Below are 24294 nucleotides of genomic sequence, written 5' to 3'. Positions count from 1 at the left end.
TAGTAAGCCTAAATAAATTCACTGAAATAAATTCAATTAAGTTAAAGCTTGCTGTGTCACACTTAAATTAATTCATAACCAGAAATCCTTTTACTTTGTATTTTTTGTATTTGTATTTTTGGTCATTCATAGATAGCGCACTCAGACCAGTGGTTTCTAAGCAGGTAAGAAGAGGCTCAGGGGTGTGGAATTTATTAAAATATCTACTTGTCCAGGGGACAGGTTGCTTCTCAAATCTACTTGTCCTGTAAAAAGATCTACTTGTCCCTTTGGTGCCATGTAGTGTGGCGACAAATTATGGCAGCAATTAATAGCCTCTCTGATTATGCCAGGGCTACTACCATAGTAGGGCTTGAATACTTGGAGTTTCAATCCCTACTGTAGCAATTTCCTTATTTTGACACCTTTCTGCAGATCTGCATAGTGGGGCTGGAGGAAGCAGTAAGCAATAGTTACAGGGCAGGAATGCCTTTGAGTCTGCAAACCTACTAACCTGCATGTTTTAAAGATTTTTACCAGCTTCTCTCTAATATTTTCCCATAATAAGAAAGGTTGGACATTTACTCCTGACAATGGCAGAATTAGAACTTCTTCCAGGGTTGGGAAGAAAGTGGCTGGATGGAAAATGAACTTGCAAATGCTCAATGGATTTTCACATGAGCAAATCTACACATCGTATTTACCCATGCTAAAATACAGTTCACAAATATTTTATAGGGGTACAACATATACCATGGGTGCACTTTTGTGACTTTCTTTAAGAATTTGGGGCCACAAGTAGGTAGGTTCAGATTTGTGACCTGCAAATTGCGAGTCGCAAATCCGAATGTAGGATGGTGTCCTTGACGCCATCTGTGATTCGCAAGGGCTTCGCAAATGCCCACATCATGAATAATCATGAGGTGGGTCGCAATTTGTGACCCCCTCGCGAATGGTGGCCTGCTGGAGACAGCAGACCACCATGTCTGTGACTGCTTTTCAATAAAGCAGTTTTTTTTGTTTTTTTTGTAATGCAGCCCGTTTTCCTTAAAGGAAAACAAGATGCATAACAAAAACGAAAAATGAAACGTTTTTGTTTCATTTTTTCAGAGCAGGCAGTGGTCCCCAGGACCACTGCCTGCTCTGACAAAATGTTTACAGTGACATTCACAATGGGGGAAGGGGTCCCATGGGGATCCCTTCCCTTTTGCGAAAGTGTTAGCACCCATTTGAAATGGGTGCAAACTGCGATTGGTTTGCGCCCGCGTTCGCGGTCACAAAACAATCCTACATTGCACTGCGAGTTGCAATTAGGAAGGGAACACCCCTTACTAATTGCGAGTCGCAAACCCGTTTTGTGATTCGGTAACCAGGTTACTGAATCGCAAAACTGGGTTTGTGCATCACAATGTGCTTTTTGCACGTCGCAAACAGCGAAAGTCGCTGTTTGCGACATGCAAAAAGCTACCTACATGTGGGTCTTGGTCCCTAATTAGGTCTGGTGTTAACAAAGACATTTTGTTTTTATTAAACTTCTATTTCTCTCTCTTTCGGCTGGCTTTACTGTGAGTGATCGCATTCTGCTCTTCCACAAGGAGCATATTGCCAAACAAAGTAGTTTTGTTCAGTGTCAGGAACTACAGTGGCAATCAGTGACGTAACGAAACTGGAGGGTGCCCCTTTGCAAAGAACATGGAGGAGCCCCCTCTCCAGACTCACTCAGGGCAGGTGCTGTGCTGAAGGGGCCCCCTGGAGGGCGGCTGCGGGGCCTTTGTTATGCCGCTGTTGGCAACGTGTGCTTTAAGAGTTCAAAAACTTTTTGGGGGGGTTTTGCCAATGTTTGTTACAATGTTGAGGGCCTGGTAGCTCCCACAACAATAAAGTGTTACAAAAGCCATGTCAAAACAAGACACGCATTGATGAAACTAAAAGACTTATAAAAATATGTCAGATCAGTTGGCTTTGTCAGTGTTTGTTTATTTTCATGCTTCCCATAATCGTGTTGAAAATGGTTACACTGATTTTCCATTAGAAATATTTTTGGGAAATACTAGTATGCATCAACACATTTTACTAAATGACACTTCATTTGCATATAATCAGAGAGCATTCTGGGAGCATTATACTATTTTTTTTTGTACTGGAACCAACGTCCGTAGTGAAGTGTGACCTTAAAACATTTATTTACAGCACGCACCCTAATAATGAAGGCTTTCAAATAATGAACCATAAATACAAGTTCGAACAGCATTATCTTTTGGAAACACATTACCTCAACTGCAGAGAGTTCCACTCTCTGTAAACAGGCAGCCAAAGGGTTTGTGCTGCAGGGGGTTGGGCCTACTTGTCCCAAGGACAAAGTAAACATAAAAACTTGTTGCCCTTGACCCCAAACAAGATGTCCCGGGCGTCGGGCGATAGGAATTCCACATCCCTGAGGCTGAAGCAGAGCAGCCACCCATAATGCAAACAGCCAAGTCTTTAGATGCTTTCGAAATGGCAGCTTGTCAGCTGCCTAAAAACAAATCTTGAGTTGGGGGTGACAGGGGATCTAAAACACTCAAAAGCAAAGAGATCTTCAGACTTGAAACCTAGAAGTTCAAATCCCACTTATCCACAACTCAGACCTTCTCTGGCGTAGGCCCATCTTTCTAGAAGTTCCTATATGAAGACATATGTTGTCTTGAAAACATCCTTCAGTTATTCAAACAGCTAAAAACGTAAACTCTACTAACCTACCTAATGTGTATTACAATCTGCTGGAATACGAGCAAGTTTGTTCACCTCACTGCACTGTGTTTTTGTTGGTTTAAATTTATTGGTTTTTTTATGATGGATTATTAAATACAAGCAATCTTATTTTGTTTTGGCAAGTCATTATTTTGATTTAGCTACTTTAGAAAGGGTACTGATCAAAATCTTTACGTAATTATTGCTACATTTAGAGTAGTGACAGATTAAATATTTCAAATTTTTTGACGAATACTACTACGGGAGGAAGCTGTGTAGAATGACTCATTATCAGCTGCTTTCTTAATTCACGGTATGCAGGCCACAGCATAAATTTGGAATGAAAAGTGCCAGGGGAACTTGGTCATCACTGGAGTCACACTGTTGTAATTTATGATCTGTGTAGAAAGTAGGTACGTGCTTCTACATGGGTTGCCAGTGCTGTGGTGTACAAATGAGGCAGGATGGCAGTGCCACTGGGGTGTTTGTGAACTGAACAATGAGACTTGTTACTGCGGGCAACTTTCCTGAATATGGAATCTACAGTGCTGTCTGGATAGTCCTTCTAGATCCGGTAATAGAAAATCGATACAGGAGGGCTGAAGACGAGAGGTACCCACAACAACTAGTTAATAGGTGAGTCAGTTGCCAGTATTACAGGTCTTATCCAGTATTGGATCTTTCATAAATTCACATGCTTGAATCATCCCCGTCGTTTAAGTGGGAGTCCCACGGTACATAAAATAGCAATAATTAACAATTTTTTTTTTTTGCCATAGGCTATAATGGAAATACCAGTCACTCATATAGCCTATCCAGGTCCTTTTGTGAAAAGGACCCAAACTTGCCTGCTGACCAATTAGGCACCAGCACCCTCTAGAACACTCTCCAGAGAAGCTCCTTCCCTCAGATTTTCTACCGCACGTCGTGTGAAGGGAGTCTCCCTGAGCTCTGCTCAGTTTTCTACTTCTTCAGAAGCTTTTTTCTCTCAGAGAAATAAAAAAATGTCAGATTCTTCTAGAAAATGCCTTTTCCGCCATTGCAAGACCTGTGGAAAGAAAAGGCTCCATGTGGATGATCCACATAAAGACTGCTTGTATTGTCTCTACCCACAACACCAGGTGAAGGACTGCAAGATATGTCGTACTTTCTCCACAAAAACCCTCAGAGACCGTGAGGGTAGACTCCTGACATGGTTACAGGCAAAATCCTGTACTTCAGGTGAGGAGAGTGGGTCAGAGAGGCCACACAAAATGTCCAAATCTGAGGACCTGGGCCAGACAGAAAAATCTAGAAAGAGGCAGAAATTACATCATGGAAAGGGCTTACAGACTTCAATATCCTCTGAGCCATCCTCTTCTCTTCAAAAGAAGGAGTCCTACCGTCTTTCTCCTTTCTCTGAGCCTTCTACCTCTAGAAAGGTAACCATTAAAATTAAGTTGACGACGACACCACCGTCGACGACCGTGACGACAACGGTATTTACGGCTACTGTCTCCACTACCTCGTCGACGAGACCATCGTCTGCGACGACTACATTGACGTCAAGGGTAAGGGCTCTCTAGTAGGACACGCTGTTCTACGTCATCTCTTTCATTAAGGTGAGACATTTCCTTGGTTATATAGAAATGGTTTGATATGCAAATAGCCATGATTTCCATCCAATATACTTTGACATGCTTTTATATAAGTATGTATGTGATTATGTATATGGATATATATGTGTGTGTGTATGTATGTATATATATATATATATATATGTATATACACACGCACACACGGTTGTTCAGTATATGTGTATATGTACTTAGAATTATCTATATTTCTTTGAAGTTCATAATGCAAGATTTATGAGCTATTTCATATAGGTTGTAAAGGATTTCCATGCTCGCACCCTCCATCCACTGCAAGTATAAGGTTTATCAACAGTACTGCTGGCTATTCAGATTCAAGCATGTGAATTTATGAAAGATCCAATACTGGATAAGAAAACAAGTTACTTACCTGTAACTACAGTTATCCAGTATTGGTACCTTTCATAAATTCACATGCGACCCACCCTCCTCCCCTTGGACGCTCGCATTTCCTCTCAGGTCATAATCTTTCACTCTTGTGCTGGAAAATCTGAGGGAAGGAGCTTCTCTGGAGAGTGTTCTAGAAGGTGCTGGTGCCTGATTGATCAGCAGGCAAGTTTGGGTCCTTTTCACAAAAGGACCTGGATAGGCTATATGAGTGACTGGTATTTCCATTATAGCCTATGGCAAAAAAAAAAAATTGTTAATTATTGATATTTTATGTACCGTGGGACTCCCACTTCGACGACGGGATGATTCAAGCATGTGAATTTATGAAAGATACCAATACTAGATAGCTGTAGTTACAGGTAAGTAACTTGTTTTTCTTATGAGATATCCATGTTATTTATTCCACAACTTCACACAGCTATGCCACTGGCCACACATCTGAATAATCTGGCTGTGTTATGGGAATGAAACGGAATAATGATTTACACAATGCCGGTGTGTAAACATATTATACAGTCCATATTGAAAAGTCCAAAGTTGCCTCAGTGAGATTGTCTGCATCACTCGGAGACCATCTGGGACCTTTAAAGTTCTCTGTCCTATTTTCCTCTATGGATGGTGGAGTTCCAGTGTGTGTGTGTGTCTGTATATATCATATATGGTATTTCTATAGCGCAGACTTTGGGCCAAAGGCAGCAGAATGCTATACATGATCGAAAGCAAGCATAAAGTCAACGAGTAGTATGAGAGGAAGCAGGGTTGTGGACGGTTAATGCATTGTGACATATTGTTTTTTGGGGGTTTTTTTTTAAGGTGAGTATTCAACAGAGCACTGTTGGGGCAGTCATGATGGATGTGGGAATGTTTTTCTAGATCCTAGGTGCATAGATGGGAAAGACCTGTTCTCTTTTCTTTGCTACACTTTTTTAGTCTGCAGTCTAACGGTGTCCTGGCTTTGGGTGTGCTAAGAACCTTCAGAGATGGTGAGCATGTCTGCAAGATAAGGAGTACTGGTCGTGATGACTTTGTAAATGATGCATCTGGTTTTGAAGTTAGTGCGGGCTGCTAAGGGGAGCCTATGGAGTTCCATCAGGATATGGGCGTTGTGATATTTCTCCAAGCCCTCAATAAGACTTTTTGTGGCATGTAGGATGCCCCTAGGTTGTGCCAATGTGGAGTCTAGAAGGCCATGAAATAAGGCATTACCACCATCTAGATGGGGGAGTGGCAATGGCTTATTGGATTCTTGAAGTGACACTCCTGAGACTTACATTTGAGAACAGCATTTAGAACTGTAAAGGTTGCCCTCACTCCGAAAGTGCAGTCTAGACTATGGAGATTGTAGAGATACGCTATAAAAAAACGGTGTAACCTAACACATTTCCAACGTTTGCTTCATCTATCAGAAGTAGCCTGAAAGTAACGCACTGCCATTTGTGTAGCTGCAAAAAAAAAGATAAATATTGATTACAACTTAGGAGTTTAAGTAAATACATTTATGAAGATTTTTCCTTCAAGATAATCTTTGGTGGTCAGATGTTTTCAGAATCGCTCACTGACCTCTATTGTTTATTACCATTTCTATTCCCATAGGGTCCTGTCCTGTTGCCTAGGCAGGAAACCTGAACATTTTTGTGGCTAATGTCTAACAATGAGAATGAATAGACCTTTTGTGACTAATCATTAAATGTGTTCTTATAAGTGGCTAGATAGATGGAATACCTAATACATGATAACTGCTTCCATATCTAAGTCAAGAAGAACATGTTCGAGAAGGTATTGTTCCTTTTCAAGAACAGAGGAAAATGTTTACAACACAAAGTGTCTGTTAAATTTGTCAGGCATAGAAATGATGCTAGTTACGTGCTTAAATTCTGTACATACTCTTCAGTTGGAAGTTTATATTGTATTGTGGTGGCCTCCATTCAACAGCCTAATTCTGCAATATTGTAGAAACTTCTTTAAAAGACCATAAGACAGCAAAGTTGAAAATGCCAAGCATATCCTGCAGTACTGCGATCTCCATTCAAACTCAGCACAAAACCTCTGATAAAACAGTTTGCCAACATAAAACACTTGCAAAGAGCACAAAAAACAACACATACTTGACCCATGCTGAGATGGAAACTATGCAGAAAACATTATGTATAATATCTGATAGCCTTATAGATATTGAGCTGAGTAAAAAATAAACTGTAAGACCTAAAGACCTCACTGATGAGTCTTAGTGTGACAGCACTGAAGAAAACCTCTGGAATGGGAGTCAATTAGGTGATGATTGAAAAAAGAAGTGGGGGGTCTTCAGATGTCTGGTCTCACTGAATGCATTAAGACAGTGCCCACAACTGTGTTTAGTTCTAGAAGATGGGATCCTGAAAGTATTGAAGATGGTCATCATCATGGAATTTGAAACTGAAAAGTCATATAGAGTTTAGATTCATAAACGCGTCAACGAGAAATAGGGAACGTGATTTTCAAACTGTGCATATTAGATCCTACAAATGGTATGAAAATGTTTGCCTTAAAGTACAAAGAAGTAAAAAAGTTCATAACACAATTCTTTGCCTATAAACAGTTAAATTGAGGAAAGGCATTTTGGCAGTGAAGAAAAAGCCTGCTTAGTATTCCAAGATCCAGGGGTTTGGAGCAGTTCCTGCTGGTTCATTCTGAAGCAGAGATAACAGACAGAAAGGCTGTGTTAGTTGCAACCATGATTTGTTGTTATGGTTTAAAGTCACTTGTGCATTGACCTTGGCTCTACATTTGCTCTATATTGTTCATATATTCCAGATACTGCATGCTTGAATTGCAATGGTAAGATTGCTTTGTTCAATAGTTTCTCCCGTCTTCCTCTTTTACAAAGTCAATAAAACGTTTAAAAAATATTTTCTTACACCCTTAGTGGTTTTTTTAAGTCTGAATGGAGACACTAAACAAAAAACATGAAATGTTAGCCAAGTACATGATCTAGATCTATGTACCCTGTTTTGAGGCATCTACTACCAATAGATCATTTCCAGGAAATTCTTAAGGGTAAAAATAGTACCCTACACTGTTATTTATTTGTAGATTTATGAGTTGCAACTGTATTTGAATTCTTAAAGGTCAGTCTTAATTAAATTAATGTTGAAGTAATAAAGTTAATTGTTTACACTACTTGTCCATCACACAAGCAGGGGAAAGCAGTTAGAGTTATTTTTAATATTCAAGAGATTATCACAACATTGGGTAATTAGCACAGTAGCAGCAGGTAACCCGCTTTGTAAACTATTAAATGAGTGCCACATTTTAGAAAATGACCGCAGAATTGAGATCTGAAGTACTGATATAAATTTGCTTATTGTGAAAGTACACCAACATATATACATTATGAAGTGTTTGGTAAACACATGTTGGAAGCAAATAGAAAGAATCTAAAATACATTATCATTAGCAGACTACATTTCAAAAGAGATGTTAGACCTGGCATCCTTGATGTGGTTTCCCCCCTATCTTTTTTGTGTTCAGACTTCCTATTTTTGCTGTCTTCATGTGTGCTGGCCTTAGGACTCTGCACACTTTACTACTGCTAATCAGTGCTAAAGTCCGTGTGTACACTCCTTAAAACACGTTATATTGGCTTATACCAAATTGGTATATTTAATTTACATGTAGTATCTGGTAAAGTTGAACTACCTGTGCCCAGGGCCTTTAAATTAAATGCCCCAGTCCCACTTACACTTAAGTAGGCTGTGTTCTGTCTCCACACAGAGGGCTGCATACTCCCTGTAGTTAGTCTGGAGCCAGGAAGGCAGGTCAACGGTGCACTTCAACTGCATACCTCTAGAAGCTTCTCCTCACTTCAAAGGCACAACTTGGGTATAAGTATTGGACCTCAGACACCATCTAGTTAGTACACTTCTGGACATGTGGATTCTTTGCCAGGAAGAAGAACTTCTGTGCTGCTGAAATGACTGCTTCTCTTAAGGATTGCTGCCATGCTGTGCTGAACTACTGCCTTCTTGCCTGTGTGAGAAGGACTGGACATGCATCTCTTGAACACAGAACCCAGAGTGACTCCAAGGACTAGTTGGCTTGCTTTCTGATCTGAAGCCTCAAGGACATTATAGACAACATTGCACCTGGACTGCGTGGATTGGATCCATCGTAAAGACCCGCATCTGGCCACAGCTCTTCGGAACAAATGCATTACGCTGACTGCGTGATGCATCCTCGACGCAGGCCCTCGCATCTCTCGTCGACAGCAGCCTTAATGACGGTGCAGGACTGGGCATCGCAGCCTTGCAATTAATCGTAACTGACGCATCGCCCTGACTGTGCGCCGCGTTCTTGACACCAGACTTTGGATCTCAAGCCTCATTAACGGGATCCTCGACAACAATGCAGGCTCTCATATCGCAGCCTCGACGCATCTCGGAACCGATGCATCTCTTCGGTTACGTAACACGTCTTCGATGCGGATCCTTGTCAGCAAACCAGAATTTATGTTACTTTGTTCAGAAGGCCTAATTGGATCCTTCGTACCGACCCGGGCTCCATCGTGGTCGGCCTGAACTTGTGACTTTGTCCCAGTAAAGGGCGACTAGATAGCTGCAGTTGGTGCTTTGTGCTTTTTGGTGCTATTTTTCCTAACATCTTTAAAATTGCATCTCTGGTTCTGCTGATTGAATTTCTTTTGATTTGGTCTTGGTTTAGTGGAGAAAATTCTATTTTTTCTAAATTGGTGTGGGATCCTTTTTGTGTGGTGTTTTCACTATTTTACTGTTTTAAGTGTTGCACAAGTGCTTTACACATTGCCTCAAAGTTAAGTGTTACTGCTCTCTGCCAAGCTACCAGAAAGTTGAGGACAGGTTAAGTTAAGGTTGGCTTTTGCCTCATCCTGACAAAGATTGTGATTGCTGCTTGAAATACATTGTTGTTTATGACATGAAGGCTTAGTACCACTTTCTTGTGTAAATGTTTGTTGTGTAATTTGTTAAATGTGATTATTAACGAGTCATTGTGATATTGAGTAAAGCATTCATACTCACATTAGAACTAATGATGACGAGTACTGATTAGTCCAGAACAGATCAAGCAAACTATTAATCATGTGTGCTAAAATAGCAGCAACGTGGATTATTCTCTGCAGCTGGTAAAAAAATAAAAATAAAAATTCACCTCAGTTTAAAGGTTTAGGTTGAACTACTAAAAATGGAGGTATTCAAATGGCTATCCCAACCATTGTCTCATTAAAAGACTTAAGTATACAACCATTCCTCAGTCACAGTGTGTTTGTCTGAGACATTCACCTGAATATTATTATTTACTGATTTCACCCCCCCCTAAAAAATCTATTCTATACTGATAGCACCCAACCAATTACATCTTACTGCCTCTTGAATGAATCCCAGAACTTGGGAACTCCATGTGAGTAGCACCATCAAATCCACTAAAAGGATAAGACGTCATAAAAACAGCCTGAGATCATTATTTCAAAGGAACCTAATGACAATGCTGTTGATTTCCATGAGGTGATGAGGGATTGATGATCTTCACAATCCATCAATAACCACTGAATTAAACTGTGCTCTAATAAATTGCAGATATTAAAAGACATCTTCTCTATCACCCTTATTACAAAGCTGACAGCTTAACCTTCTTAGCCTCACTGAGACGTACTTCAGTTTTACATCTGGACCCCTAATGGACACACTGCTACCAACTAATAAAACTTACTACGCAAAGACCAAACTGCAAACACAAGATGAAGGGGTAGCATTTGTCTACGAAGGAGCACTTGAATTGCGGCATTACTACGACTTACTAAAACTCAAGTCTTTTGTCTTATTTGGTACTTAACAGCCAACACGCTCACAAAGTTAAACCAATAAGGATGAACATCTTCATTCTTCCTCTTCCCGATAAAAATCAATCAAGAGTTTATAGAGCGCAGCTACTCATCCATTAGGGTCTCAAGGTGCTGGGGGTGGGTGTAGCAAGTACCGGAGGTGGATTAGAAAAGCCATGTCTTCAGTTCCTTCATGAGGTTGGGAGGGAGGTGGTTTGCCTGATGTGGATGGGTAGGGTGTTCCAGGTGGTGGTGGCGAAGTAGGAGAAGGAGCGTCCTCCTGTTCTGGTTTTCCTGATGCTGGGTACTTCTGCGAGAGAGAGCTGGGCTTGATCGTAGGGTCCTGTGGGGTACTTGGAAGTTGAGTATCTGGTTAAGGTAGGCAGGTCCGGTGTTGTGGAAGGCTTTGTGTGCATAGGTGAGGATTTTGAAAGTGATTCTTTTTTCAATAGGGGGCCAGTGCAGTGTGCGTAGGTGTTGTGAGATGTGGCAGTGTCGGGGTAGGTAGAGGATCAATCTGGCGGCGGCATTCTGGATGTTCTGCAATTTGCTGGTGAATTTTTTTTTGATTCCAGCGTAGAGTGCGTTGCCACAGTCCAGTCTGCTGGTGATGAGGGTGTGTGTGACGGTCTTTCTATGCTCGAGGGGGATCCATTTGAAAGTCCTGCGTAGGAGGCAGATGGTGCGGAAGCAGGTGGAGGTGACTGCATTGATCTGATGGTTAATGCTAAGGTTGAGGTCCAGGATGATTATGAGGTTGCTGGCATGGCTGGCGGGGGTGGGTGGGTTTCCGAGGGTGGGTGGCCACCAGGCGTCACTCCATGCGTTGGGTTGGGGGCCCAGGATGAGTACCTTGGTCTTATTGATGTTGAGTTGAAGGCAGCTATCTCTCATCCAGTTGGCGACTGCTTTCAAGCCCTCGTGGAAGTTGTCTGTCCTTGTCTGGTTCGTTGGAGAGGATGAGTTGGGTGTCGTCGGCGTAGGAGATGTTTATTCCGTAGCTTCTGACGATGGTGGCTAGCGGGGTCATGTAGACGTTGAACAGCGTGGGGCTGAGGGAGGATCCTTGGGGCACTCCGCAAGTGGTGGGTGTGGGTTCTGCAATGAAGGGGGTAAGTCTCACTCGTTGCGTTCTGCCGGAGAGGAAGGATTGGATCCAGTTGAGGGCCTTGTCTCTAATGCCAGCTTCATGGAGTCTTCTTATCAGGGTGTGATGGGAGACTGTGTCGAATGCTGCCGTGAGGCCGAATAGAATGGGTGCCCCCGTCTCTCCTCTGTCCAGTAAGGAGCAGATGTCGTCTGTTGCAGACAGGAGGGCTGTTTCGGTGCTGTGGTTGGACCTGAATCCGGATTGGGGGATGTCAAGGATGTTGTGGCTTTGTAACAAGGTGGTGAGTTGGCTGTTGACTGCTTGTTCTATGACTTTTGCAGGAAATGGAAGTAGGGAGATGGGTCTGAAGTTTTTGAGGTCGGTGGGGTCAGCCGATGGTTTCTTGAGTAGGGGGATGATCTCTGCGTGTTTCCAGTCATCGGGGAAGGCGGCGGCAGCTAGTGAGCATTTGATTGTGAGGCAGAGCTTGGGGGCGATGGTGTCTGCCGCTCTGTTGAAGACGTGATGGGGGCATGGGTCAGTCGGAGCCCCAGAGTGGACGAACGTCACGTTTTTCAATGTATCTTCAGTGGAGAGGGGTGTCCAATTGGAGATGTGGGTTTGTTGGTTTCGGTTGTTGGACGATGGAGTTTGGCACGTGAGTTGTCCTTGTTGAAACTGTCATAGATGGTCTTGATTTTGTGGTGAAAGTAGGCATTGAGTCTGTCGCATAGGTCCTGTGGGGTAGGGATGTCCGTTGTCTCACTGTTGGGTTGGGAAACTCCTTGATTGCTGTTGTGTGAATGTGAGGAGATCCTGTCTTGGATAGCCTTCTTTCTGGTATTCCAGATGAGCTAGAGGTGGCGGCTTTGAAGTTGCAGTGGACTTCTGGGGATTTAATGTTTCTCCAGATTTTCTCAAGGTGTCGACAGGTGCGCCTTGATTCACGGAGTTCGGGGGTGAACCAGCTGGCTCTCTTTGCGTGGGTAGTGTTGTTATTTTTGACGGGGGCTATGGTGTTGGCGCAGTCAGTGATCCACTTGTGGAGGGTGCGTGCTGTGGTATTTGGGTCCTCGTTGCGTGCGATGGTGGGTGCGGCAATGGAGAGGGTGGCGTTGGTTATTCTTGTCCAGTTTCTATGCGATGGTTGGGGTTGGGGTCTGGTGATGCTTGGTGAGTTGAAGGTGAAGTGGATGCATCGGTGATCTGTCCATGGGAGTTCCATGGTGTGGCTGAATGTAGCGGCGGTTCCTGTAGTGAAGATGGGATAGAGGGTGTGTCCTGCCGAGTGTGTTGGCTCTGTCACAATCTGTCGAAGTCCTATGTTGTGGAGGTTGTCTAGGAGGGAAATGGTGTTGGGATCTTGTGGTTTCTCAAGGTGGAAGTTGAGGTCTCCCAGCAAGGTTTAGTTGGTGGCTCTGATGGCTTGTGCGGAGATGAAGTCCGTGATGGAGTCGGCGAAAGATGTGCGGGGTCTGGGAGGGCGGTAGATGATGGTTCACCAGATGGTGGATGTTGGGCTGGTGTGTACCTTGAAGTGGAGGTGTTCCATCAGCTTAGTGGCTTCTTTGGAATCTCCGTAGTGTGTGTTCAGGCGGAGGTTGGACCTGTGGATGATGGCGATTTCCACCCTCCTGCCTCCCCTCCCCTCAGGGCGGCTGGGGTGATCTTTCCAGGCGATCTTGTACCTCTGGGGTATGGCGATGGTGATGTCTGGGCCTGAGGTGTTGTTGGTTCAGGTCTCGGTGAGGAATAAGACATCCGGGGTGATGCTGTCAAGGAGGTCCTAGATTTTGGTGGCATGTTTATGGAGGGAGCGGAGGTTGAGAAGGATGCACTTCAGGGGTTTAGGGTTCGGTGAGTTGTTGCGGGTGGGTTGTGCTGGGTCCCGGGTCTTGGTGGTGGCGCAGGTTTGACAGCAGCGGAGGCAGCTGAATGGACCGTGTGTGTTGCCTGGAGCTGCTTGCTTGCAGTTGTTTTTGTTGCGTCCTGGCTTGAGTGCGATGATTTCATCTGCTGTGTAGAGGCGGCGGTTGGCAGGGTCAGGGGTCCAGGGGTTGGTCGCGTTCGGGTCATAGACGGGCACAGATGGGCTTGCGTTAGGCGGGCCTTTGATGCGCCATCAGCGTGGCCGCCATTAAGTAGGGAGGGGGGGAGGAGAGAACAGCTAGGAGGCGGGAGCAAAAAATGGTGCAAAATAGGGGGTGGGACCGTGGGGACAGCAGCGGTGGGGATAGAGCACGAGAGAGAGGAGGGGGCGGGGCCAGAGCCACAGGGGCAGCAGCGTCGGGGATAGAGTGCGAGAGCGAGGAAGGGGGCGGGGCAGCAGCGGCACGGGAGAGTGAGAAAGAAAGAGAGAACGGAGTGAGAGGAGAAAAACAGGGAGGAGAGAGTGAAACATAGAAAGCGACAGACAAAGGGAGCACAAAAGGGACAGAACAAGGAAGGAAAAGCACACAAAGAGTCAAATAGAGGCAAAAAAGGAGAAAAGAGGTCGAGGGCAGCCTAGTAGAAGAGCAGAGCTCTCCCACTAGACACAAGGGATGAGGCGCAGGCAGAAGCCTGCGGGTGGAGGAGGGCCTTGAACTCCTGACAGAGGTCAGAGTTCAGAGGAACGAAGGGCTCTACTTGCCGGTGGAGCTACGAGGAGGCAGAGCAGTTCACTGACTAGGTCAGTGATGTTGGTTGACCTACCGCGCAGTGGCTGCCCTTAAGTAGGGAGGGGGGAGGACAGCTAGGAGTGGGAGCGGAAAACAGCGCAAAAAAAGGGGGTGGGCTGTGGGGGCAGCAGCCGTGGGAATAGAGCACAAGAGAGAGAGGGGGGGGCGCGGCGGGGAGAGAAAGAGGGGGGAGAGCAGGAGTGAGTGAGAGGGGAAAATGGGGAGGAGAGAGTGAAACACAGAAAGCGACAGACAAAAGGAGCACAAGAGGGACAGAACGAGGAAGGAAAAGCACACAGAGTGAAATAGAGGGAAAAAGGAGAAAAGAGCCAGAGGGCAGCCTAGTAGAAGAGCAGAGCTTTCCCACTAGACACCAGGGATGAGGCGCAGGCAGAAGCCTGCGAGTGGAGGAGGGCCTCGAACTCCTGACAGAGGTCAGAGTTCAGAGGAATGAAGGGCTCTACGTGCCGGTGGAGCTACGAGGAGGCAGAGCAGATCACTGACTAGGTCAGTGGTGTTGGTCGACCTACCGTGCAGCGGCCTCATTAAGTAGGGAGGAGAGGACAGCTGGGAGGCGGGAGAGGAAAACGGTGTGAAAAAAAGGGTTCGGAACCGCGGGGGCAGCAGCGGCGGGGATAGAGCGTGAGAGAGAGGAGGGGCGGGCCGCAGGGGCAGCAGCGGCGGGAGAGAGAGCAGAGTGAGAGGAGTAAAACGGGGAGGGGAGAGTGAAATGCAGAAAGCAACAGATGAAATGAGCACAAAAGGGACAGAACACAGAAGGAAAAGCACACAAAGAATGAAATAGAGGGAATAAAGGAGAAAAGATGCAGAGGGCAGCCTAGTAGAAGAGCAGAGCTCTCCTACTAGACACCAGGGATGAGGCACAGGCAGAAGCCTGCGGGTGGAGGAGGGCCTCGAACTCCTGACAGAGGTCAGAGTTCAGAGGAACGAAGGGCTCTACTTGCCAGTGGAGCTACTAGGAGGCAGAGCAGTTGACTGACCAGGTCAATTCTTTCTATTATGATCTCCTCAAATTCATAGCAATTTATATCCTCCTCCCTTAACACAACCTGTTCATTGGTTAACTTCAGTATATACTGAAACAAATGCAAAAATGAAACCAGCACTTACCAGACTACAAGCACACAAAGCTCCATTTTCGATGTCAAAATGTCTAAGCAAGGTTTCGTACTAACCCTTGAACAGCTTTAAGTAGACTCGCTAGAGTCTCTAAAACCTGCATGCCAGCTGAGAAGGGCACTCCACCCACAAGAAACATTGATAAATGCAATAGGATTCCCCTATATCATTAATAATTATAAGCTGTTGTATGCAGACAAGCACAGGAAATGTGAAAATACAGACCTGTACAAGAAATGCGCTTATTTATGCCAGTGTAAGAGATGCCCTTATGACAGTGCAGGAATTGTCAATATGTATTCAGGTGCAGCAGCTGTGCAAAGCATGCCGGCTTGGTGTTTGCATGGGTGTACAGAGCTGTGCTCTCTTGGCCCAGGTCAGTCTGTGAGAAATCACGGTGCCAGTGGAGCTGGGAGGTAAAAGGGGCCGGGCCCATCCCGCTTTGTGCAAGGTGCATAATGTGCCACTTACCATGTTATACAGTAGCGCTGCTCAAGTCTCACCATCTGCTCAACATCCTGTGATTCTGAGCAAATAACTTAAACTCCTAATTAAAACAACCTCCCTAAAATGAAAGTGATGGACATGTAAAGCACTCCAACTTTTTAGGGTCGAGTTTGTGCTACATGAAAGCGTCAAGAAATTAATTAAATGAAAATAAGACCTGAAAGGAGGTTAAAATGACATGAGGAAGGAGGGTGGGGGTCACAAGGGAGGAGGGTAGTGGACACGAGGGAGGTCGAGAGGAGGTGGCCAAAGTAAGGGGTGGATAACACAACAAAGAGCAGGGTGGAGGACGTGGTGGTTTTAAAGCAAAGGGGGGTTCATATAAAAGAACAGCGGCGACAGGGTGGTGGGTTAACACACCATGAGTGAAAGAAGACCGCTAAGGATGCGCTCTTATGGAATGTCTGCTGAGTGTCCCTGTGTAATGTTAGTGGTGCTCATGTAAAGCACTTTAATCCGCTCCGGTCGAGTGTGCTTCATACATGTGCCTAAATTATAAATCAATCAATTAAAGGCAATACGGTGCAGGAAGATGACCGAGTACAAACACATGCACTCTTATGGAGTGTGGGAAACGAAAAGAGAGTGGAAAAGAAAGTACGTTACTCCTTGGGAGGGACAAACTCATTCTAGACAGCCCAAACCACATACAGCCAGCATTCCTAAGATGACTGGGATAGCCCTGTGGGTTAATGCGGGACGGCAGAGATCTGTGCACTCTTTGAAGGTCACATGTTTACAACTAACCGTGTCCTCTCAGCAGCAGCATTCCTGGTGAACTCTGTAAAATGAGGCTTCACGTCGGTTAATGACACCGACGATCGACAGTGAAAGCAATCTAGTTGGTAAAGTGCACTCTGTGTTGTCTGATTTTGATTATTGTTTTCTGAGCGTGATTAGCACAATCATCACATCACCGTAAGGTGCAATAAGAGACACAGTGTACGGACTCCATGCCTGCCACAGCTTGGCTTCTGTGTATGATGAAAGATTTTAAAGGCTGTTTGTTCACGTAGGGTCCGGCCTACCTCCTCATTCCTGCTGGCTAATTAATTCTGAATGACAAAGAAATCGGCGGATTACAGGTGCCTCGGGTCGTGGGCGGTACCACGGCAAGACCTGTCCTCCCACTGTCATCCTGCAGCGAATACAAACAGTGCACTCCCATTTGTACTTATTTGGAAGGTGACACATGCCTGTTAAATAGCAAGCGCATGACCCAGGGAGCTGGAGGGGACAGCATAACCCTAGCCACGGCAAATGTTCTCTGACAGGTTTCATTTTTTTCGTTGAATACTCAAAATAAACTGCTATAAACAAGCATTGTAGAACAAGCACGGTGCAGGCAAAATATAAAAAGTTACAGGCAGAAATGAAAGAATGATGGAAGCCTCCCTGGCAGCACCGCAGCATGCAAAACCTGGGGGCGTGGCTCGGGGCTAAAATGCGAGGCTTGGAGAAGGATGGTTTTCAAGCCTCGTGAGTTGTGGAGGATTTCTTCACATGGTTTAGTGTTTTTCACCGAGTACTCAAAACAAAATGCTAGAAACAAACATTCTAAAACAAGAGCTATGCAGGCAAAATATTAAAAAAGTTACGGGGAGAGATGAAAGAATGATGGATGTCTCATGTGGAACCCGGGGATGGGGCTCAGGCTGAAAGCGAGGCTTGGAGAACGATGCGTTCCAAGACTCGTTGAAGAAAAATGAGCTACAGCACAGATCCAATGACAAAGAAGAGAAATACATGAAAGACACCGGATGGAAACAGACTGTGAATGAAAACTTTTAAGCCTCTTAACAGAAATGCCAGCAGTTGAAAAACAAGCACTGTGCAGGCAAAAGCTTAAAAAATGAAAGTCCCTCAAAGCTGATGAAAACAGTACTTGAGACATGGGAGACTGAGAAGAGAAACACACAGAGGAACAACAGGAAATAATATGCTACAACCAATAGGAACAGAGGAAAGGTAAGTGGCAAGCACACCAACCAAGATTTATATTAAATACATCAGATTTCACAAGCACAGCACAAGTGCTGTGCAGGCGAAACCTAAAAATGCTGAAGACCAAGTGGGCCCTCAATCACTGACCATAGAGTTTCAAGGACAGGGGTGTTCCTACCTTGATCAGATGTGAAGTAAAGATTTTGAGAAGACAACCACAATCTCACCTGTAGCCTTGACACCAGTATATTTCTCTCACTAAGTTAAAAAGCTAAAGGAATACCTCTCATGGTTTATATCTCACTAAGTAAATTATAAGGCACAAAAATCGAAGCTACTAAATTTAGTTGAAGGGAGCACCCATCTGAAGATACCCTATACAATCCAAGATAATGTCACCCCATCTGTTTACACCTATGTGAACTACTCTGGAACTCTTACAGAAACATTGTGTCTCCTTTCACCCAGTACGCTAATGACACCCAGATATATATGAAAACAGGTCTGCTCCGCACAGCTCTTCAACCATAACTACCTTAATAATTGAAATACAATTTGTTTGAAATATATGAAACGTAAGATCAATTTTCAGCCAGACCAAAAAACGAGTTCATTGTTGTTCCAAAAAAACCCATGAGCAATCAGTTGGCTCGAGCTTTGGGACAAAATAGGCATGACACCTAAAAATCATATAATCAAAATTCCTTGGGTGTCAACCTAGAGTCTAAGCTAACTGACATCAAGGTAATAGCAAAGAGAGTCAACAGTCACCTGAAACTATTGCGTGACATTAGATATGTTCTCCTTGTAACCCATCTGAAGAACCTAGTCCAAGCTATGGAAATATTTAGGACTGAAAAGACAGAGGTTTTACTTACAGGCTTTGTAAAGTTCTAACTTGCACCACCAAAGACAGTCCTCTATCCTGCTGCCTGCCTTCTCAGGAACAGGAAAGTTCAGTCACATTATCCATTCCTGTTATCATTCCACTGGCTGCTTCTAGAGCCACTTAGCACATTCAAGTCCGCTTGTATCCCTTTCTTAGGCCTTGCACATGATTACACTGCAAAATACCTGGCTTACAAACTGACCACAAGCGGATACCTCTGGAGGATGCTACAATGCAGTTTGATCTTTACAAAAACAAGAAAAACTGAACAATGAAGCTTGCTTTTCCAGACAGTGACCCAAAAATATGGATTTTCCTTGGCGCAAAGATTTGCATGCCCCTCTCCTTCATGTTTTTCAAGAACAGCCTCTAAACCACTCAGTGGCACCCTTCTGATAGCAAGTACTGTAAAAACCTATGTGATCAATTCAACAAGCTTTATGTACGTGTGAAACACCTAGGTTCCTCACCACGTGCTTGCACCTATCTCTTACTGTGTTTACATTGCCTATTTGCTCAGTTTGTTGGTTTTTAATATATGAAGCACTATGGTACCCTTGCCCAGGTTCAAGGCTGCCTTACACAAAAACTCGATAATTAAATCTAGACTTTGAACAGGCAACTGTTTATGCTGATGCCTAAGCAATGATACGTTATGTGGGTGAAAGTGAAGAAGTGAACATGCTATAGTAAAATGTATTATTTAATGTAATTTATATTGACATGATGTTCATTGACGTGGACACTTTGTAGATGTGCTATTTTTCTGGAAAGAAAATAATAAATATTTGTGTATTTAAAAGTATAAAACATATTTTAGAAGTTTCGAACACAAAACCCCAATTTCTTTCAAATTACTAGGAGCTTGAAAAAAAGACAGATTTTTTTAAGATGTAGTAAATAGATTTAAGTAGTTGTAGTTATTGATGAAAATGTTAAAAAGTTTCTTAGTACTCATTATTGGTCTGAAGGAAGACTACCTCAACTTTAGCGACGGAGTAAGTTTCGCAAAATCATTTGTTGCAAATCTATTAGATGAAAACATTTTTTGTTCAGTTATTTTTCGCAATTTGTTAAGTTGATATTTTAGCGCATCTCTATTGTGGACTCGTGTTCATGTGTTTTATTGCTTTTCCAGGTTACGAAGGTGTTCCAGAGTTCTTCACGGATCTTCTGAACCACATCACCACAGTTCTCCAGGGCCAGGTGACAGACCTGAACTGCGGCAAGCTACTGGTGGAGCAGACGAGTGGTAATGCTAGCATGGTTGGGGATCGGACATGCGCTGCCCCTGGCGGCTGCTGCAGCAACATGGTCAGCAAGGAAGCCTGGATTGTGGAAAGTGAGACTAATGGTTCAGTGAAGCTGCCTCACCACCAGAGACTGGGATGTAACTCTGCAGTCTCGCCAAGCTTTCAGCAGCACTGTGTGTCAACAATGGCAGCCAAGGCATCTTCTCAATAGCAAATGAATGCAAAGAAATGCTAAATAGAGCTGGGACTTGGGCGGGAGAGGGCAGGCATAATCATGACCACGAAATCGGAGTGGGTGGTGACAATACAATAACAATATTCCCAATGATTGTTTTATTTTCTATCTGATTGTTAAGAATGGGAAGGAACAATTTTGAGCTAACAATGGAAAATAGACACACGGTCCAGTGGATCCAGTTGGAACACGTTTACACATGGTTGTGTTTTTAACACTAGACTTCAGTAGGGAGAGTCCATTTTGTTTCAGCGTAATCCATACATGAACCCTGTTTTATTAATTTGACCTCAGTGGATTTTAGCAGATCTGTTTGAGATCGCATTCAAGAATGTTATTTGTTATGTGACTTGCTTTTTTCCTCGTCTCTTCTAATTTGTTGCACCGTCCCTGTGACATTTATAGCCAATTATGCTATTACCTGTAATATGCTGACACATTTATGTTTTTGGGACAACACCACTATTTGCAAACCTTATCTTGTAGTTTCAGGTAATGCACCCCAAAACTTGATAGGCGGCTTACCCTTTTTGTTTCCTCAACCCCCTTGCATCTCCCAGTTTCCCTGGCTTTTTGTTCAAAGTCTTAATGCGTATGGGGATCATAACTGCTACCATGACCAAAAAATATGAGGACGCTGTGTGAGTGGATTTAGTCAGTTTAGAGTTCTTTTTCCTGATACATTTCAAAAGGCTGTTGTCAATGGCTTTAAAGTCTTCCCAATATTTATTTAGATTAACTGCAATGGAACCACATGCTTTTTAAAAGTTATTTAGAGTTGGTGTCAGTTGATGTTCACCTTAGCCTTTCGCAAACCCATACTAATAAGAGCTCTCGTAATCTCTCTGTCATGCTGGTTGTTGGCAGGACCAATCACGATGCAGTGTTAGACTAAAATTAAAAGCAGAAATGTTAGTAACTGTTCTGTACTGAGAAAATGCACTGAATGTAGGCCTCGAGCCCAATATGTTTCCGTAGGATTTTCGGCTGTCAGAGAATCTCTAAACACCCAATCATACCGCCTCACCTTCCATGACACAGTTTAGCATATTCATCGTATATCCTAGCACCTGCAAAGCCTTGATAGCCTCCTTCAGAATGAATACAGATGGCAGTAGGGATGTAACTATGGGATGTTGTGCAATATAGAGGTACTTAACTGGTGGTCCAGCTATATTTGGACTTTTTGAATTGATATCCAAAGTTACTTTGTGTACCCGTATTGTGTTTGTGACGCAACGTGCTCTGGCCCTCAGAAGCACCTTCCTTATGGAACTGACCTAATAACGTGATACCAATGACTCCAACAGGGAGCGTCAGTGTGTGCTTCTGGCTCACCACAGCTAGTGTTGCTTTTTTAACCAGCAAGTCGAGTTCAAACACATAGTTATAACCCCATCCTCTCCTCTTTGACGAGCAGTGATTCAATGGGACCAGTTGACATTTCTTTACATTCTTAAATTTATAATTTGCCACTTGAGCTTCTGGTCTCAAAAATATGAAGATATATGTCGGTAGCTTCAGAGGAGGCTCCCACTTTGCTTATGCCTTCTTCAACTGATTTTATTAGCACCAGAAAAAAAGACCACCTCATTTACGAGATTATGATATTCTTTATAACTTGAGTCCATACCTTCATAACCTTTTTTCAAGATTGTCAGTCAGTCATGCCACATCCCAGAGTGTTTATGTATCCAATATAGCTCATTCATAACGGTCATTGAAAAAATCAGGCAATCTATCTGCTCCTGAGAACAAACATTGTCAACATTTTCTTCTTTTTTTTTTACAGCCCCTAGACAGAGATTGTACCCCATGGGTGCAAGATGTCTGTATCTAAAATACATGTATGAGGAGGCTAACCAACTCACTTGTAATAAATCCTATGGTCTTGGAGTAGGTCTGTTTGAAGGAGGCAACGTTTCATATATTGCCCTTGTGCATTGTTTTGAAACATCAGTCTCTACGTGGATCATCACAGAGATGTCCTGTTTGAGGTGTGTGCTTTGCAGTGTGGTTGGGCTTTTTTCCTACATAACTACCATCACCCTACTTGCCCTACAAGTTGCCTAACTCGGTTTAGTTCAGACTTGCCTGCAAGTCGGTAACATCCCGCCCAGGAGGCCTGCAGTAGGGCAGAAAGCTGTTTTGTAGTTGAGAATCATTCCTGTCTTCCCCAGATTAGACCTGGGAAAGTGCCTAGTAGCGGAAAGTGAGCCTTTTACATTTCCCAAGGTTGCAAACCTGCTGTTGTGTCCTTTGTTGTTGGGGCGACATCAAGGACTGGAATGGCGGATACTGTGGAGAAGGGTAAGGATATCGAAGAAGACAAATGTCGCTTGGTATATGAGGATGGCCAAAAGCAGTGTCACTTATGCCTGTTTTATTCAACTTGTAATGTGTGCTGTCCAGGTCACTTCAACGTTCTTCACTCCTGAGGTATATTGAGCACTTTTTTCCTTGCAGAAGTCAATCCTGTATTCCAAAGTAATCGCACAACGCTGGTGCGAAACAGAAGATGAGAGAGAGTACTTGCTTCCATTTTAGTGTCTAATACCGCTTTGATGAATGTTATAACTTCCTACTAAATGAATGATTTCCGGTATCTCACTATGTAATTTAACACATGATATTTGTATATATTTATAAATACATGTAACTGTTCTTTCTAAGGGTGTAGAATATATTTCTTGTCTATTTCAGTTTAATTAAATCTAGTTGTTTAGCGTCTGAAGCCCGTCAGAGTCTTGCTTAGACTTTTAAGTAGAAGACAGGGAACTGTCCATAATAAAATATCAACCTTTCAAAATCCTCACCTAAGCAATTATGCGTTCTTTGGTTCAAATAAATGCTCAACCTGTCTACTTCATTCATAAGGTGTGTATGACGCAATAAAGGTTTGCTTATTTTTTTTGTGTGAAATGGCAGGTAGTACTTAAAACAACACGTCCTAAGGAGTGGAGGAGGACGAAGTAAATAAAATGTTTGTAGTTTTATGGGGAAGACCCTACCTCAGGGAACTACAACACAACATACTTTGGAAGTTTTACCTACAGTTCTTAACACCTTTGTAAAAGTGCAACAGAATCCATTGTTGAATCCACACCAATTGACCAGATGGAAACTCAGCTTGACAAGCAAAAGGAGACTGATGCTCCTGACCTTCTGCACCTACTCAGCGCCTTGAGACCATCACAGGTGATTAGTCCAGGCTCTACAAATCCTTTTACATTACATGACCTCAACTGATGAACACCGCAAATTTCAGTTTGTACTGGATTGCTAGACGTCGATCAGCATGATTACAAAGCTACCTGAACACAACCACCTCCTTTTTTTGCAAGGAAAATCCAAATATTAATCTAATAAACATCCTGTGCGTTTGCCTCTCATTTCACATTGTCCAGGTTCCAGGCAAATCCAATTTCCTCCATCTTGAACTAATGGCGCAGGACCAAACATCCGACAACCTTTGTTCACAAACCCTGGCAGCTTAATTTTCACCCCATAACTCTTCATAATTAAACAATCTCTAATGTACGTGAAATGTTGATAGCTAGCCTTTCTCCTCCTTTGGGTTAGCAACACCCTACTTCTGATCTGTCTATCCACATCCTCCAGGCAATATCCCTTCTTTTCACTTTCCCTTAAACCTGAAAAGAGCTGCTTTGCTTGTTCACGCAGCAGTGAATTGCATATTCTTGATGCACGTACTACAATAACACATCACCCTGTTTTGTACACCTATATATCCATAGCTGACCACCAATTTTGTCTGATTCATCTTCTTTTAGGGTCATTCTCAAATCGGCTTTATGCACCACATCCAAAAACGTCCTTCTCACATAACCAGGAGGACATCATTCCAACCCCCATCTCCCTTTAAAAAAAACATTACCTGAAGACTATTCTGAAGTTTCCAAAAGTACACACTAACATAACTACCATCATACTTCTAAATACAGTTATACACATACACACACACACTTCTACCGACATACCACTGAGTCACC

At 43.5% G+C, this 24294-nt stretch overlaps 1 protein-coding gene across 1 annotated transcript in view; it reads left to right on the top strand.

Moving 5' to 3' along the window:
• ITPK1 (inositol-tetrakisphosphate 1-kinase) overlaps nt 1-23096 on the top strand; it is a 480681-nt gene extending 457585 nt beyond the window's left edge. Inside the window, exon 11 of the mRNA XM_069208217.1 lies at nt 19932-23096. Within this exon, the coding sequence (XP_069064318.1) occupies nt 19932-20257 (326 nt within the window). The 3' untranslated portion in view covers nt 20258-23096. The remainder of the gene's footprint in view (nt 1-19931) is intronic.
• Nucleotides 23097-24294: the final 1198 nt, after the last annotated feature.

This window comes from Pleurodeles waltl, chromosome 9, assembly GCF_031143425.1.
Source record: "Pleurodeles waltl isolate 20211129_DDA chromosome 9, aPleWal1.hap1.20221129, whole genome shotgun sequence".
Taxonomy (NCBI): domain Eukaryota; kingdom Metazoa; phylum Chordata; class Amphibia; order Caudata; family Salamandridae; genus Pleurodeles; species Pleurodeles waltl.
Note: the sequence above shows the minus strand (reverse complement) of the source record. Positions and strands in the feature narration are given on the sequence as shown.